Source organism: Penicillium verhagenii (assembly GCF_028828195.1).
Source record: "Penicillium verhagenii strain IBT 33310 chromosome Unknown utg000005l_segment0_segment0, whole genome shotgun sequence".
NCBI lineage: Eukaryota > Fungi > Ascomycota > Eurotiomycetes > Eurotiales > Aspergillaceae > Penicillium > Penicillium verhagenii.
Window position 1 is genome coordinate 2,882,996 of NW_026643169.1, and position 15,066 is coordinate 2,898,061.

Below are 15,066 nucleotides of genomic sequence, written 5' to 3' on the forward strand. Positions count from 1 at the left end.
TCTGCCAAGACTTTCCCGCTGGCACAAACTCTGTTCTTTTCTTTTTTTCTTTTTTTCTTTTTCTTTTTCAATTCAGGAACGGAAGTTATTTCAGAGGCGAAATCCAATATAAACGATATGCGACCGTGGAAATTTCTTTCAATTCCCACCGAAAACACTCTTTGAGTTTTTCCTGTTATTCCGATGCTTTATAGATAGAAGAATGGAACAATGATCAAGTTTTGTGTACGCCAAGTTTTATCAAAGGCCAGAACTGCTTAGCCAAGACACCGGAACCCGCTACCAGTGGCTAACTAAGCCCCACGAGACCGCGCGTCCAACAAATTCTCCCCTTTACTGTAGATCCCTCTTCCTCTTCTCCTCTTTATACACTGTACGTCATGTCCACTTCCACCCCCGGATATACAGAAATTTCCTGGACTCGTCGACAATAGCGAATTCACACCCCGCTTCTGTCGACCACTCCCCCCTATCATGGCCTGTGCATAACATCGTGGTCGTTGTTTGGCAATGGTCTCCGATTCCCCGCTCGATTTCGCCTTCCCGGGCCCCAGTCCAGCATGTCGGTCAATCAAGACAAGGTGCTTCGGGGGTTCTGGACACAATGGGCTGGTGAGTATCCTCCTGTCGTGATAATACATCTCACCTGGCATCTGTCAGCCGTGGGTGACGCTGTTCGCGCATGCTGACATCCGCTTCTCTCCTCAGCGTTTACCGCACCATTTCGAACTCCCGCCGCACACGGCCCCGATCGAGGCTGGCGTCCCATAGCACTCCGGCCGCCGTTCCTATCTGGTCTTGCATGTTGCTTACTGAGCATGTTCATGGCGTTAGAAGGCGTACGGCAGTATAGCAATCGAGAGGGTGGCCTCGTCTTCTTCACCGACACCGACGACATCTCTTCTCTCCAGTCATTCTTGTATAATTATTTACCCATCATCATCTCTCTCCTCCTACTCATGGTGTGGACCGTGGCCGACTTTGACGTCCTTCGACTGGAACCATACTTTCAATTATCGCAACCTGGAGGTGCCCCGGCCTCTGTTCTGTTCATCAACTACAACTTCGGTCAGACTATCCTTACCCCGATAAACGCCGCGCGCCGCCATCATTGGGTTGTTCTATGGGTTTCGATGATCACGATTTCAATTCGAATGATGCTCCCGGCCTTGTCAAGCACACTGTTCGAACTCCGTGAAGTGGATTTGGTTCAGCATGCGAACATGAAAAGTTGGCCCTCCCTGGTAGACTTGGACAGCCAGGCAAGTTGGATGTCGACCCAGGCGAATCACTCGGTCTCTTCGGTTGTCGCATCTGCTGAGCACGTGCACCGCACACGATCTGCGAATTATGCCCTTGCGCCGGTGGAGATTCCTGTCGACGACAGTACAGGAAGCACAGTGTGGACTATTGATCAAACAGTGTACTGGGCTGACCTGGTCTGCATTGATGTGCCTGTGGAGGAATCCCTTTCGTCCGTCTCCATCAACGAAACAATCTCCAGCTCCGGGTTTCCCACCATATCATGGAACGCCACAGGCATCGACGTGGAGGATGATTACAACAGCTCGTCCACTTGCACGCTGGACTTCCATTACACGAGCATCTTTTTCGAGGAAACTGATTATCTTCAAGTTCGTTACTGGGAACCCGTTATCGATTTGTCGGCGGCTTCGGACTTTCCAAATCGCACAAGCGCCTTCACCACCACTGGCTGTGACCCTTACGACATATATGGCATGTTGATTTCTGTGAACGCTACCGGCTCCAACTCAACTGATTCTAAATATGTTGCATCGGGACATGCATTCGCCTGCGATATAGACTACCACAAAGCCCAGGCTAAGGTTTCGATGCATTCCAACAGCTCCCTAACGTCTCTTCATATCCACTCTGACACGATCCGCACCGTTACCGCAGCGGAGTTCAACATCGCCAATTTTCAGGGACTGCTATCAAAGCACGCTCCTTACACTAGTGACATGCTGTTTATCCGCGAAAATAAGACAACTGGAGCTCGAACAATTACTGAATTGCCAGTGATTAGTGAGGAAACGGGTGATCTCGATTCACTCCTTGTTTTGGATAGTGCCACCATCATGACCCAGGGAGAATTACAAGCTCGGATTGGGCGCGACGTCAAGCAAACATTTGTCCTGACCCTTGGTCGTCTTTTCGACCCTGATGATACACCGGTCACGCTCTTGGCAACGAGCAAGACAAGCCAAGTTGCTATCGCGATCGTGGACTTCGCCGCCCTATGGTCGGAACTCATACTCATGTTGGCAACTTTAAGCTCGATTTATCTGATATTCTTGTATCGGTCCCGTGCGACTTTTCTCAAGAGTGACCCGGGGTCAATCGCCGCGATGTGCAGCATCGCTGCCGACGTTCTCCACCCTTCTAACATCTTGGCTGATCCTAATAACGACTTTCATCAATTTTCCACTCGCCAACTCAACCTCATATTCCGCAAAGCTCGTTGCCATTGGCGTTCTGGTCCATCTGGAAACCGATTAGAGATCCTTGCTGAGGATGGGTCACCAGTGCAGCTTGGGGATGATACACGAGTTCGCGTCGATCGCATGCCCCACTTCCTGACGGTCCCGTTCTTCATCCTTGAATTCCTCTTCCTGGCCGCTGTCATTATATTAATGGGTCTAGTAGTCTCGTCGTTGGTTCGAGATGGCAAATTCCGTCATTTGACACAATCCGACTCCAGCTCTTTCCAAGTTGTCCTGTCTATCCTTCCCTCCGTCGTGGCTTCCTCCGTGGGGTCTCTGTGCACATCGATCCACCGCAACTTGAGTGTTCTCGAGCCGTGGGTTCATCTCCAGCGGGGTATGGCATCCGCCCGGGCTTCACTATCAATCAACTATGCGTCTCAAAGTCCACTCATGATATTATTAAAAGCTCTCCGTGACAGACACATTTTATTGAGCCTGGTTTCCCTGGCATGCGTCGTGAACATGATACTGACTGTCGTCGCGGGTGGTCTGTTCACTCAGGAACTGGCGAACTCCAGCCTTCCAACAACTGATTTGACTATGAACTATAGTCAATCAGCTTTCGCCACCACCGACTTCTCAGCCGAGTTCACAGAGTATGACTTGATTCAAACCAGTATCATGAGTGGTGTTCCTATGTTGTCTTGGACCAGCTCCAACCAGTCTTACGTCCCTGTCCACATCCGCCATAAGGACTCCAGCGTGATGTATCAGGCGGACACCCTTGCTATTGGGGCAGCATTACAATGTGTACCACTTTCTCCCGAGGAAGGCTTATTCTACAACAAAAGCACAGGCCAGGAATATTGGCGCTACTCCATGTTTGGCAACTCGTCTGTTGAGTGCATAGCTTCCATGCCTTCTCAGAGCAAGGACGAGGGTATTGCCCTGTCAATACACTTTCTCTCGCCGAAAGATGCAAATGATACCACTATTTGTGAAACGTCTACTGTCCTCGTCGTGGGACGTTGGGACTATTTAGCCGATTCCGCAATCACCGACGATAACACTATCGCCCTACACTGCGAGCCTCAAATACAAATGCAAGAATATACTGTCCAATTCGATGAACGAGGACAGATCTCGTCTCATACACCTGTTGCGGATACCACCGTCTCAGCAGGCGCTATGTACGATAATGCCACTGTGAGCCTTGGGCAGTTCAACAAGGTATTCGCCGCCATCCCTGATAGTTACGTCGGCAACACTACGTCTATCAATGGCACGTACAATATATCGTCCTACGACTGGGCTGGGTTTCTAGTTGCGCGTCTTTATCAACGTGCAGATCCCGACTTTGACTCATTGGAGGCTCATCGACTCATTCACCTCACTCGACATGTCTACCAATGGGTCTATAGCACCTACTTTTCCATTTGGCATGATGAGTATCTGGAATCACTAAAGCATCCGGTTTTGGCCACTAACCCCCGGGTCATCCGAAGCACCTGGGCCATGATTCCGTCGATGCCGTCGTTGGCAATAGCTTTGATAATCATTGGCTTTGATACACTAGTGGTACTCGTTGTTTTCGGAACCCGCCATGGTCGATTCCGAGGCCCACGAATGCCGCGATCGATTGGTGCTGTCGTCCCTTGGCTTGCACACAGTCGAATGCTAGACGACTTCAAGGCTACTCATGCCTGGGATAATTCTCAAAGACGAAATCATCTTATCTTGATGAACAGGCGGTATGCTTTCCGCATGTTCATGAATCCGGATGGCCGGTGGAGATTTGCAGTGGACGAAGAACCACCTAAAAAAGAATCCGAGGATTGCCAAGTCGACCAAAAGAGCGATGACGATGGCACCAATAAAACAACATCTGTTCAGTTGCAGGAACTGACTGATCAGCAACCACGGGCGCGGGATCCGCCTTCTTGAACATTTTTCTGCTATGCATCTTATGCATCTTATGACCTTGTGATTTTTTGATTTTGATTTTTATATGGATATCATGACTACTTGTATATATTTGAGCAATTTGGGCGTTTTAGAGTCTAGATCAACACACAGCATGATCAGAATCTGGCTTGGTCTTGTGTTCCGGCGCTGGGCCGGACGGCGCACAGGAATCGCCGGGGGTTGTATTGGATATGGAAACTGGTGTTGGATTTTGTCACTTAGATATTTTGATGCCATTTTTGGACATAAAAGATCCATCTACATACTATGATATGAAATTTATCAATGTTTTGATCAAAGAACCTTCTAACCTTCCTACTAGTATATTTACCCTTCTAGATATAGCTTCTAGAATACGCTTATACAGCAAACATTCAATGTTCTTGAAAAGTTCTTGAAAAGGCAAACGTCTTCGGAGAAGCAAACAGCCTTAAAGAATGCGCTCAACTTTAAATCGCGCACAGCCTATATAAACTCTAAGTCATAGTAACATTGAATATACATAGCCTCCTAGGAATACGCTTGCTTAGTATACAGCAAACATTCCTGAAAAAGTAAGCGTCTTCGAAGAAGCAAACAACCTTAAATAATGTGCTCAACTCTAAATCGCGCACAGCCTCTGTAAATCTACATGCGTTAGGGAATTAAATACTAGCAGAATTCTAGAACATTTGCCAAATTAACAATTTGCTCAACTCTAAATCGCGCACAGCCTCTATAAATCTAAACTAAATAATAGTAGAATTCTAGAACATTTCCCAAATTAACAATTGGCTCAACTCTAAATCGCGCATAGCCTCTATAAATCTAAATGCGGCCTCTATAAATCTAAAGGCGTTGCATAAATACTAGTAAAATTCTAGGACATTTCCTAAATTGATAATTTGCTCAACTCTAAATCGCGCACAGCCTCTATAAATCTAAACGCGTTGATAAATTAAACACTAGTAGTACTATTCTAGAAGTTTTCTAGTAGTTTTCTAGAAGTATACCTTCTTTGGGAACCACTTCCCTAGAATTTTCAGCTGGAGGAAGTTCCAAACGTTAAATTCCTCCTATCCATGACTTAAATCGAACCTCCAGGGCTGACTAGATCCACTCAATCTCATTCAAATGTTCCAAGCTTGTTTGTACTGCTTAGTACCTAGTAGGCACCTTCATGCCAATGGCGACGACATCCACGTGATATCACCTGACCACAACACACATGTGCAATCATGCAACCTCAACATGGTCTGCTCGTTCATTCCCAGTCTTCTCGTCAACCTGACTTGTCAATTTTACATCATGGCCCTGGCGGATCAGCCTCCACAGCTCATCTGCTTTCTTCACGGGTGAAGCGTGCGGATCCATGAATGTCAGATCCACTGCCTCCAAACTGAATCCCGCAGTCTCTGGATAGAGAAAATATATCATCGGGACGAATGCGAGATTAAAGGCAGCGAAGATGATATACGTCCGCCATCCAATATTGTCAATCGCGACTGGGACCACCTCGATCACGATGAATGTCGACAGCCAAAGGAAAGCGTTGGCAAGACCGACTCCTTTCGATCGGTGGGCAAGAGGCAAGATCTCTGGGCCATAACACTAGGATATCGGAAAATTAGCGGAACGGAACAAACATTGAATAGGGAATTTCAATGCTACTAATATTATGCACTGGAAATACGCACCCAGATGCCACCCATGAATCCCCAGGTATAGAAAGCTTGGTATGCAAACAGCATTACTGCAGCGACTATTCCGGATACTTTTGTGTTGATTGCTAGCATAGCTGCCATGATTGCCATGACAGCAGCCATGCCAATACAAGAGGTCATGAATGATCGTCAGCGTCCAATTTTTTCAATGCTATACCAGGTGCCGAACGAGGCAATGAGAAACCAAATTTGCAGGAACCCGGACATCAGCAGAGCGAAATGTTGACTAAAACCAACTGAGTCTTCGAAGCTAGGTGTTTGTAAGTGAAATCAGCAACCGTTCAATATTGGATTTGATTTATGTGCCCGTGTGGTGGGCATTCATACATCACAGTGGTGTAATAACTGATTGGTGTACTCCCACTCCAAGCTTGACAAGCGTTCAGAAGACAAGCCAAAGCGACTCGGCGGCGAGAATGGACTTTGTCATCCCGAAGAAGATCCATCCAACCTTTTTGCTCGGTTTCAAGTGCCAGTGCATCTTTGATTTCTGCGACCGTGGTAGCCAAAGCCATTTCATCCACTTGGCCATTGGTTGTTTGCAGATGACGAAGAACTTCAGTCCCTTCCTGGTACCGGTCGTGCTGGAAAAGCCAACGAGGAGCTACGAGAGCCGCGATAATTAGCTAGTCTGTTACCGAAATATTGGATCCTGGATAGGCGACCTACACTCGGGCATGAAGAAGAGCATGACATTGAGAATGATCCCAAGAACCGCCTGAAATGCCATCGGAAATCTCCAAGAAACTGTGCTAAAATACTCCGACATCGCATAGTCAATCCAGTATGCCAAAACTTGTCCCAAAATGAGAAAGCTAAGAGAGATCGCGACCAATGTGCCTCGTATCTTCCGCGATGAGGTCTCAGACTGCCACACAGCCAAGTTGCTGGTGATCAAGCCAAGACCCATTCCAGCAACAATTCTTCCAACAATCAGCTGCGCTACCGTATAACTTGAAGCCTGGATGATAGCGCCGAGGCTCAAAATGGCCGATCCGACTTGGGCGATGGTCAGTCGACCCCAGCGTCCGCCACTGAAGCTCGTGCATAGACATCCGACCAGGCAGCCGATCACGAAAAGTGCAGTCACTGTGCCTTCCATGGAGGAGCCGAGATGAAATGTTTCTTTGAATGAATTCGCTGTAAGTAACCCACCAATTACTCCGTCATCATATCCTGTATGACAATTAACATTTTATAAGATATGATGTTATGTGTCTCTAATCTTACCGAAGATGATGAAGCCCATGCCGGCCGAGCAAGTGATGGCTACTAAAAGGCCTTTGCCTAACAGACCTAAGTAGACCATGATGAATCACAATATGACGGTTCAACGTTTGATGTGTTCGATAGTCCCGAAGATAAAGCGAATGTTGAGATCCATCGCATTATTTATGGCCTCTCTACGCTCTTACTGTCAATTCTATGATTCAATACCTGTTTCGACTTGAACTGGGATACTTCCTCCCTAGTGTGGGGGCATGATAACTCAAACAATACCGGGATTCTCAGCGCTCAAATACCCCAGCCCGCGGAGGGATTCCGAATCATCACATGCGGCTAGCCTCCCTTCTGTGGGGTGAGGTACTAGTATGTGCGGGGGTTAGTTTGAGCTTGTATATTACGACTCTTGCCGATCAGCAAACTTTGTACCTCCTGCTGGCAAATTGATGATTGGTTTGTACCGCCAGTGACGTGTGAAAAGTCTCATTTGAGCAATTCAATCTTGTTTTGTTTATCCAATAGTTCAGACTTTATCTATGACATTCAGTACTCAACAGGTAGTTCGCATTCAAAGTGCAGCTCGAATCCGCCCATCCACAGCACATAAAAGCAAATGTAAAGTCTCAAGATAAGGGGCTGGAATACCCAGCTCCTTAGACTTGCGCACAGGAAAACCGAGAATCACATCGATCTCCATCGGCCGCCCACTCTTACAGTCCGTCTGCATGCTACTTCCGATTCCAGGCATGGCGTTGATCTTGTCCATAAGCTGCTGAACAAGTTGATCTTCGAGTGTGACACCGCAAGCCCGCCCTATCTGAATAACCTCCCGCATCAACTGCCGGGTGAATGGCTCTGCATTCTTGGAAGAATGCAACCAGGTTTGAGAGTCAACCATCGTCAACGCAGTGATGGAGTTCCACGCGGCGTTCCACACAACCTTCTCCCATCGCTGTCGCTGCATATCCTCGAGAACCTGGAATCGAGTTTTTCCGTGCTCCAAGAGATCGGCAAAGGTCTTTAGCCGTTGTTTCTCAGTTGCAGCATCGATGTCCGTATTGGGATAAAGGCCGATCTGCATGTCCTCGGATTTTGTGTGGTTGACGATGCCAGGGCTGATTTGGTTGGCTCCTACCCAGGTCTGGTTGAGTTAGCTTATACAAGTATGCACGAGAGGCAGTGGTCGGCATGAAACTCACGACACAAGTTAGAATGGAGGACTTGGGGAACTCGTTTCTGAAGGCCACTTCATTTCCTACTCCATTTTGGATGATAACGAAAGTGGTACGGCCGTCTTCGACGACTGGCTTCAATTTCGTCGCAACGTCCTCCTGGTCAATGGCCTTGTGGGCGCATACGACATAGTCAACTGGTGATGCCTCGGCGGGTGTTCTCACAACTATACGGGACGGATGTCAATTGGGTGCTTCCAGGTGTATTGAAAGGTTGTTCTTACCTTTGTAAGGGTGGAAGGTATGCTGGCCGTGGTTCTCGCTGTTGATTGTGATTCCCTAGCAACGGTTAATTCTCACTTCAAACCTGGCTGTCTAGTATCTCAGAACTCTTCATACTTTGGTAGATACCGCGTCGTAGTTAGACCGAGCAACTACCGTTAATCGCACACGGTCGGAACGGCTGAGAATGAAGGCGTAGAAGGATCCGATACTAACATGATGGTTAGTGACCGGGCATTCTGTGAAGCTGCCGGTATCTTACGCTCCAAGGCCGTATAAAAGGACATCAATCTTGTCAGACATTGTGCTTGCTGGGGGTGACTGTGGATATGTGAGAGCACTGGAGAGTTTCCAAGGTTGTGAGATCTTTTTTCTCTTTCACCTATTCGGAGGTACTTGTCACTATTGCGGAACCTGGAGTTCTCCCCGCACGGTGGGGGCGACTCGGCCATTGTCCGTGAACGTGGGGGTGATCATCGTCATCTGACAGTGGAAGAGTTTAGCCTGATGAATATCTACTAGTATCAATGTATTTTTCTTTGATATCACATAGCTGCATGTGACATCTGGATGATTGAGAGCCTTAGGCCAGGTGGATGTAAAGTTGTAAGAAAATTTAGAGAGCAAGAAATTGACAATTATTTTCATTTACAATTTGACACTTCCAATCATGTCGCGTTCCAACCGACTAGCATTCACCATCTCCGGGCACAGCTCACGAAGGTTAGTAGCTCCAAGAAACACCATATTAGACTCGATCTCTTGTCGCAATATCTCCAGCATACGTCGTACTCCGTTTTCTCCATAACCTGCTGACAAGCTAAATAGGAAAGGTCGACCCAAACCAACAGCCGTGGCGCCCAGGGCAATGGCTTTCAGCACATCGGTCCCGCGTCGAATACCACCATCGATAAATATCTGCATTTCGCTTTTTATTAAGTGCGGTGCAAATTTGCGGATCTCTAGAAGGGTCAATAGCGGCGATTGAGCACTGTGGCAGTCGGAGTTAGCACGGAATTTCTTTCAAAAGGAAAAAGAAAAAGAAACGTACGTGTCTTGCGAGCGGCCACCGTGATTAGATAGCACGATACCCTGCACTCCATGCTCATAGGCAAGCACCGCATCCTCCACGCATTGAATTCCCTTGATTACGACTGGGAGGTTCGTCAGATCGCGCAACCACGAAAGAATGCTCCAATCAATGAAGGGAGATATCGAGCTCGCCAGAATCTTGGCAACGCCCTGTCCTTGAGCATCACTATCTTGTGCCTACATCAGATGGGGTTTATTAGATATGCCTGCAGGATCGCAAAAGAAAGAAAATCAGTCTTACCGAAACGCTCAAATTGAGCCGCTCATCCATCTCTCTCTTCCCAACGACTGGGGAGTCAACAGTGATCCAAATTGCTTTGGCTCCTGCCTTCACTGCTCGCCGAACTGTCTCCACCGATTTTTTTATATCCCGATTAACATACACTTGAGCAAACAGCGGTTGATCTGGGGATGTGCGAGCCTCCATCACCCGCTCAATCGGCATGCTGGCGCCATTGGCTAGGACTTGGGCCAAGCCCTCCCTGCCTGCGGCTGCAGCTAAGGCACATTCGCCATGTGGATGTGCGAGCTTGGCAATTCCCACGGGTGAAATATACACCGGAAGTGATACTTTGTGACCAAGTACCGAAGTACTGGTGTCCACATTGGGAATATTGCGCAGGATTCGTGGTCGTAAAGCAACCTTTTGATATGCTTTGGCATTGTTCCGCTTGCTGATCTCATCGTCGGCCCCGGAATAGTAATAGGCCCATGCGTTTGCAGGCAGATATTTCTGGGCCACTTGTTCGAAATCATGCAAGTTGATGAGTGTGCCTAATGGTGGAGGCCCACTGTCTGCTGGCCTGGTTTCTGGCTCTTTCGAGGTGCCCTCGGCACTAAGCGAGGCATCTGGATCTCGGGCCGGGTTGATATGACCTTTTAAAGCACTGCTTGGTAGTGCCTCAGTTAGGACTTCAGGTGAATGAACCGAGTCAAACTCGCCGGTCGCATCCTTGCCTGCGCAGCGCAATATTACATTTGCGCCACCGGGGTGCGAATCCAAGAAGTCTATGAGAGAAGTCAGCTTCTTACGTCCGCTCAAACGACAGTATATAGTATCCAGTCGGAGTTCAGTACCCGTCACATCATACACGGCACCGTGGATGGCTAACCAGCAAGACTTGCGGCTATTGCGCTGCTTAACATCTGCCCACGAGAGCATCATAATCAATTTTGAATGCACACCAAAAATTATTGCATATGCTTCCCTCAATGCATGGAGTACCAGGTTGAAAAGGAGACTTGTTAGCTACATGACCGGATCCCCGCTCGCGGACTATTCCCGACAAAGCGTGGGGGTACAACCTTCCCCGTCCTCCAGGTCTGTGCCCCAGGTGATCGGCATTGGTCCACTTGACCTGGCAATGCTGGGGAATCCGGGGTGAAATGGGTCGGTCACCCATACTTTATTTGTCTGATGGCGTAAGAAATCCCTGGTGACTGGAATTTGTCCAAAACAACACCTTCATTTGCGACACATACAAGGAACAAATTGCAATCCCATCATGACCGAACCCCATGAGCCGAATATCCCTGTCAAGCCTTCCGCCATGCATGTTGAAGGGTCGGGCATCCCGACCGATACTGGAAAAATCCACAATGGCGACGCAGCTCTGGCCCTTTTTGAGAATCTGGAAGACATGCATGAAACCTTCGAGCCAGGAGAAGAGAAAAAACTTGTTCGCAAGATTGACTTGATGATTCTACCTTTTTTATCTGTTTGCTATGCATTCTATTATGTACGTTCAAATTGGTTCTAATTCAAATACCAGCCACTGATGGATAGACTGATGGAACAGATCGACAAAACGACCTTGTCTTACGCTGCCATTTTTGGAATCAAAGATGACTTGAACCTGACTGGCACCGAATATTCATGGCTTTCGAGTGTGTTTTATTTTGGCTTTCTGGTTTGGTCCCTGCCAACCAATCTGCTAATGCAGCGATTTCCCATTGGCAAGTATTTGGGCATCAATATATTTCTCTGGGGATTTTTCCTCATGCTACAGGGTAGGTGATCTCCAAAAAATTGGTGTATTCAAATACTGACTTTGGGGATTACAGCAGCTGCAAAGAATTTTACACAACTCGTGGTTCTACGGGTCATATCGGGGGCGGCTGAAGCCTGCAGGTTTGTCGACATTTGTTCTCTTTGAAACATTTGAAGGGCTGTTAACTGACTCGAGTAGTGATCCGGCTTTTATGCTGATCACGAGTATGTGGTACACCAGACGACAGCAGCCAATTCGCATCGGATTATGGTACACTGCCAATGGCTTTGGTATCGCCGTAGGTGGTTTACTCGGCTACGGTATTGGTCAAATAAAAGGTGAACTATCATCGTGGAAATACGAATTCCTCATCATCGGTGCACTGTGTGCCTGCTGGGGTATCGTGATGATTATTTTTCTTCCCGACTCTCCAGTCACCGCGCCTCAACTATCCAATCGCGAAAAGCGTCTGGCAATTGAGCGTCTGCGGGACAACCAGACTGGTATTGAAAACAAGAATCTCAAGCCCCGGCAAATCCTTGAGGCCTTCACAGACTGGAAGGTCTGGCTGTTTTTCCTTCTAGGATTCTCAGGCAACATTCCCAACGGTGGTATTTCAAACTTTGGGACTTTGATTATCAAGGGATTCGGATTCTCAACCTGTGAGTGATAATTTGAAGGTGAAATTAGAAAATGTGCTCACTTCGAGCGCTAATCACACTCTAGTGCAAACCACATTGATGCAGATCCCCTATGGGGCATTCATCTCGTCAATGATTCTTATCGCGGTATTTGTCAATGATCGACTACCTCCGAACAATCGATGCATCGTGGCTATCTTATTTTTGCTTCCAAACTTGGCAGGTTCATTTGGTTTGCACTATGTTCCAGACTCGAACCAAGTTGGACGCTTGATCTGCTACTACCTGACGGGATCTTACAATGCTTCCTTTGTAATCATCTTGTCCATCTTAACAGCCAATATTGCTGGACACACTAAGAAGGTAATCACAAATGCCATGATCTTCTTGGGGGTGTGCGCGGGCAACATTGCCGGTCCATTCTTTTACAAGACGGACCAAGCTCCCGTGTACGCTCTCGGTATTTGGTCTATGATTGTGGCAAACTTTGTCGAGATCGCTCTCATATTGGTGCTTGGCTTTTCACTTGCTTGGGAGAATCGACGCCGGGACCGGCTCCAGGGGGTTGCTCCGGGTGATGATTCGGACTACATGCGACAGCTTGAGTTGGATCGGTCTGCGTTCAGTGACTTGACAGACAAGGAGAACATGAATTTCCGATATCTATACTGATCCTTGCGGATGTTATAATTTGTCTATTGAGCTCAGAAGACTGGCTACTACTAGTTGCAGAAGAAAGGAATGCCAACTCATACCGTCATAATTTCATGCTTTGCAAATCCTATTTAACTAGTAGGTAGTAATGACGACAACTCGCTACCTAGAACTAGCGCCGGGGGTTGATCATTGAAATGGAGCGAGCTTATTAGCCCTATTCTTAGCTCTTGGATGCTCTCCCAGACAACTCGCCGAACACTTATTCCACGAATCATTGATACGAAGATGCTGGCGTGGGGGATCAGTCGGTAAATGATTGTGATCTCACCCCGGACTTTCCCCGACATCTTTCCCCGCGTGGGGGGCGTGGGGTGCCAATGGGGGCCTTTATGCGCATCGCGACTGAATAAAGGATACCCCGCTCCCCAACAGTCGTGTTTGCGATACAGTGAGCTTTTCAAAATTCTCATTCATAATCATGGTGAAGATCAAGTCAATTGAATATTTCCGGGTAAAGCCCCGCTGGTTGTTCGTCAAGGTCACCGACGAAGAGGGCCAATATGGCTGGGGTGAGGGGACCCTTGAGGGTCACTCCCTAGCTGTTGAGGGAGCTTTGGATGAGATTATTACTCGGATTGTTGGCTACGAGGCAGAGTGAGTTATGGCAATCAGGTTCGTCTTGCCACGATACTAACCTTCTTCTTATAGTGATATCGAGCACATCTGGCAAACAATATGGCGATTGGGATTCTACCGCGGAGGACCAGTCTTTATGTCTGCCATCTCGGGTATTGATATTGCCCTTTGGGATCTTAAGGGTCGGCGATTGGGTGTTCCAGTCTACCAATTGCTGGGCGGAAAGGTGCGCAACAAGGTGCAGGTATACGCTTGGATCGGAGGAGACCGACCGAGCGACGTGGAAGCTGCTGCGTAAGTCTGCCTGTTCCCGACACATAAATCATAACTTTTCTAACTATGACACAGCAAAGCACGCATTGCCCAAGGTCTGAAATGTATCAAGATGAACGCCACGGAAGACGTCAACTGGCTCGACTCGCCCGCCGTCCTAAAATCCTGCGTCGAGCGTCTGAAGCAAGTCAAGGCCCTAGGTCTTGATGCCGGCTTAGATTTCCACGGTCGTCTCCACAAGCCAATGGCCAAGCAGCTGGCCAAGGCACTAGAGCCTTACCAGCCTCTTTTCATCGAGGAGCCCCTACTGTGCGAGCACCCCGAGGCACTCAAGCAGCTGTCTAACTCCACAACGATCCCGATTGCTTTCGGAGAGCGCCTATACACAAGATGGGACGTGAAGAGATTCCTAGAGGACTCCTCCGTGGATGTCTTGCAGCCAGATATTGCTCATGCCGGTGGAATTTCGGAGACGAGGCGTATTGCAAGCTTGGCGGAGACCTACGACGTGGCTATTGCACCTCACTGCCCGTTAGGCCCTATTGCATTCGCTGCGTCGTTGCAAATTGCAGCTTCGACCCCCAACTTTGTCATCCAGGAGATGTCCTTGGGTATGCACTACAATGTGGAAGCAGGTGATATCGACTTGAATAGTTATGTGGTCGACAAGAATGTGTTTGATATTGAAGATGGATATGTGGCGACGCCTATGAAGCCGGGTATTGGAATTGATATTGACGAGGAGATGGTTCGCCGCATTAGCAAGGAGACTGAGCCCTGGCAGCCCAAGGAGTTCCATGGCCCGGATGGATCAATTCGCGAGTGGTAGCTGGAATGTCTTCTGAGTAGATTCGAGCGGTAGATTATAATTTCATAATGCGACACAACGCTTTCTCTTGATATTTCTTTCAAATGTCTCTCAATCTTGTCGTGGTAGGTAGCATCGAGACTTGCCATCCCTACAGAGATGTCTTCAATCTAAG

At 48.0% G+C, this 15,066-nt stretch overlaps 7 protein-coding genes across 7 annotated transcripts; 3 read left to right on the plus strand and 4 right to left on the minus strand.

Annotated features, from left to right (window-relative positions):
- Positions 1 to 560: 560 nt before the first annotated feature.
- Positions 561 to 4,391, plus strand: N7466_004597 (DUF3433 domain-containing protein; the record flags this gene model as incomplete). The annotated part of the gene is made up of 2 exons (XM_057163994.1): positions 561 to 612; positions 709 to 4,391. The coding sequence occupies 2 exons, from the start codon at positions 561 to 563 to the stop codon at positions 4,389 to 4,391; spliced, it is 3,735 nt and encodes a 1,244-aa protein (XP_057022675.1).
- A 1,236-nt stretch (positions 4,392 to 5,627) lies between these two features.
- N7466_004598 (uncharacterized protein) lies at positions 5,628 to 6,235 on the minus strand (the record flags this gene model as incomplete). Its single annotated transcript, XM_057163995.1, has 2 exons — positions 5,628 to 6,002; positions 6,089 to 6,235. 2 exons carry the CDS (start codon positions 6,233 to 6,235, stop codon positions 5,628 to 5,630), a joined length of 522 nt encoding a protein of 173 aa, XP_057022676.1.
- Positions 6,236 to 6,244: 9 nt separating this feature from the next.
- On the minus strand, positions 6,245 to 7,424 carry N7466_004599 (uncharacterized protein; the record flags this gene model as incomplete). The annotated part of the gene is made up of 4 exons (XM_057163996.1): positions 6,245 to 6,365; positions 6,443 to 6,719; positions 6,785 to 7,291; positions 7,346 to 7,424. 4 exons carry the CDS (start codon positions 7,422 to 7,424, stop codon positions 6,245 to 6,247), a joined length of 984 nt encoding a protein of 327 aa, XP_057022677.1.
- A 483-nt stretch (positions 7,425 to 7,907) lies between these two features.
- On the minus strand, positions 7,908 to 9,096 carry N7466_004600 (ketopantoate reductase family protein; the record flags this gene model as incomplete). The annotated part of the gene is made up of 5 exons (XM_057163997.1): positions 7,908 to 8,480; positions 8,539 to 8,738; positions 8,796 to 8,850; positions 8,911 to 9,004; positions 9,056 to 9,096. The coding sequence occupies 5 exons, from the start codon at positions 9,094 to 9,096 to the stop codon at positions 7,908 to 7,910; spliced, it is 963 nt and encodes a 320-aa protein (XP_057022678.1).
- Positions 9,097 to 9,441: 345 nt separating this feature from the next.
- On the minus strand, positions 9,442 to 11,050 carry N7466_004601 (FMN-dependent alpha-hydroxy acid dehydrogenase; the record flags this gene model as incomplete). The annotated part of the gene is made up of 4 exons (XM_057163998.1): positions 9,442 to 9,784; positions 9,845 to 10,062; positions 10,127 to 10,893; positions 10,963 to 11,050. 4 exons carry the CDS (start codon positions 11,048 to 11,050, stop codon positions 9,442 to 9,444), a joined length of 1,416 nt encoding a protein of 471 aa, XP_057022679.1.
- A 340-nt stretch (positions 11,051 to 11,390) lies between these two features.
- N7466_004602 (uncharacterized protein) lies at positions 11,391 to 13,189 on the plus strand (the record flags this gene model as incomplete). The annotated part of the gene is made up of 5 exons (XM_057163999.1): positions 11,391 to 11,624; positions 11,685 to 11,895; positions 11,950 to 12,016; positions 12,075 to 12,538; positions 12,603 to 13,189. 5 exons carry the CDS (start codon positions 11,391 to 11,393, stop codon positions 13,187 to 13,189), a joined length of 1,563 nt encoding a protein of 520 aa, XP_057022680.1.
- A 463-nt stretch (positions 13,190 to 13,652) lies between these two features.
- N7466_004603 (mandelate racemase/muconate lactonizing enzyme family protein) lies at positions 13,653 to 14,912 on the plus strand (the record flags this gene model as incomplete). Its single annotated transcript, XM_057164000.1, has 3 exons — positions 13,653 to 13,828; positions 13,883 to 14,104; positions 14,159 to 14,912. The coding sequence occupies 3 exons, from the start codon at positions 13,653 to 13,655 to the stop codon at positions 14,910 to 14,912; spliced, it is 1,152 nt and encodes a 383-aa protein (XP_057022681.1).
- Between the last annotated feature and the right edge of the window lie 154 nt (positions 14,913 to 15,066).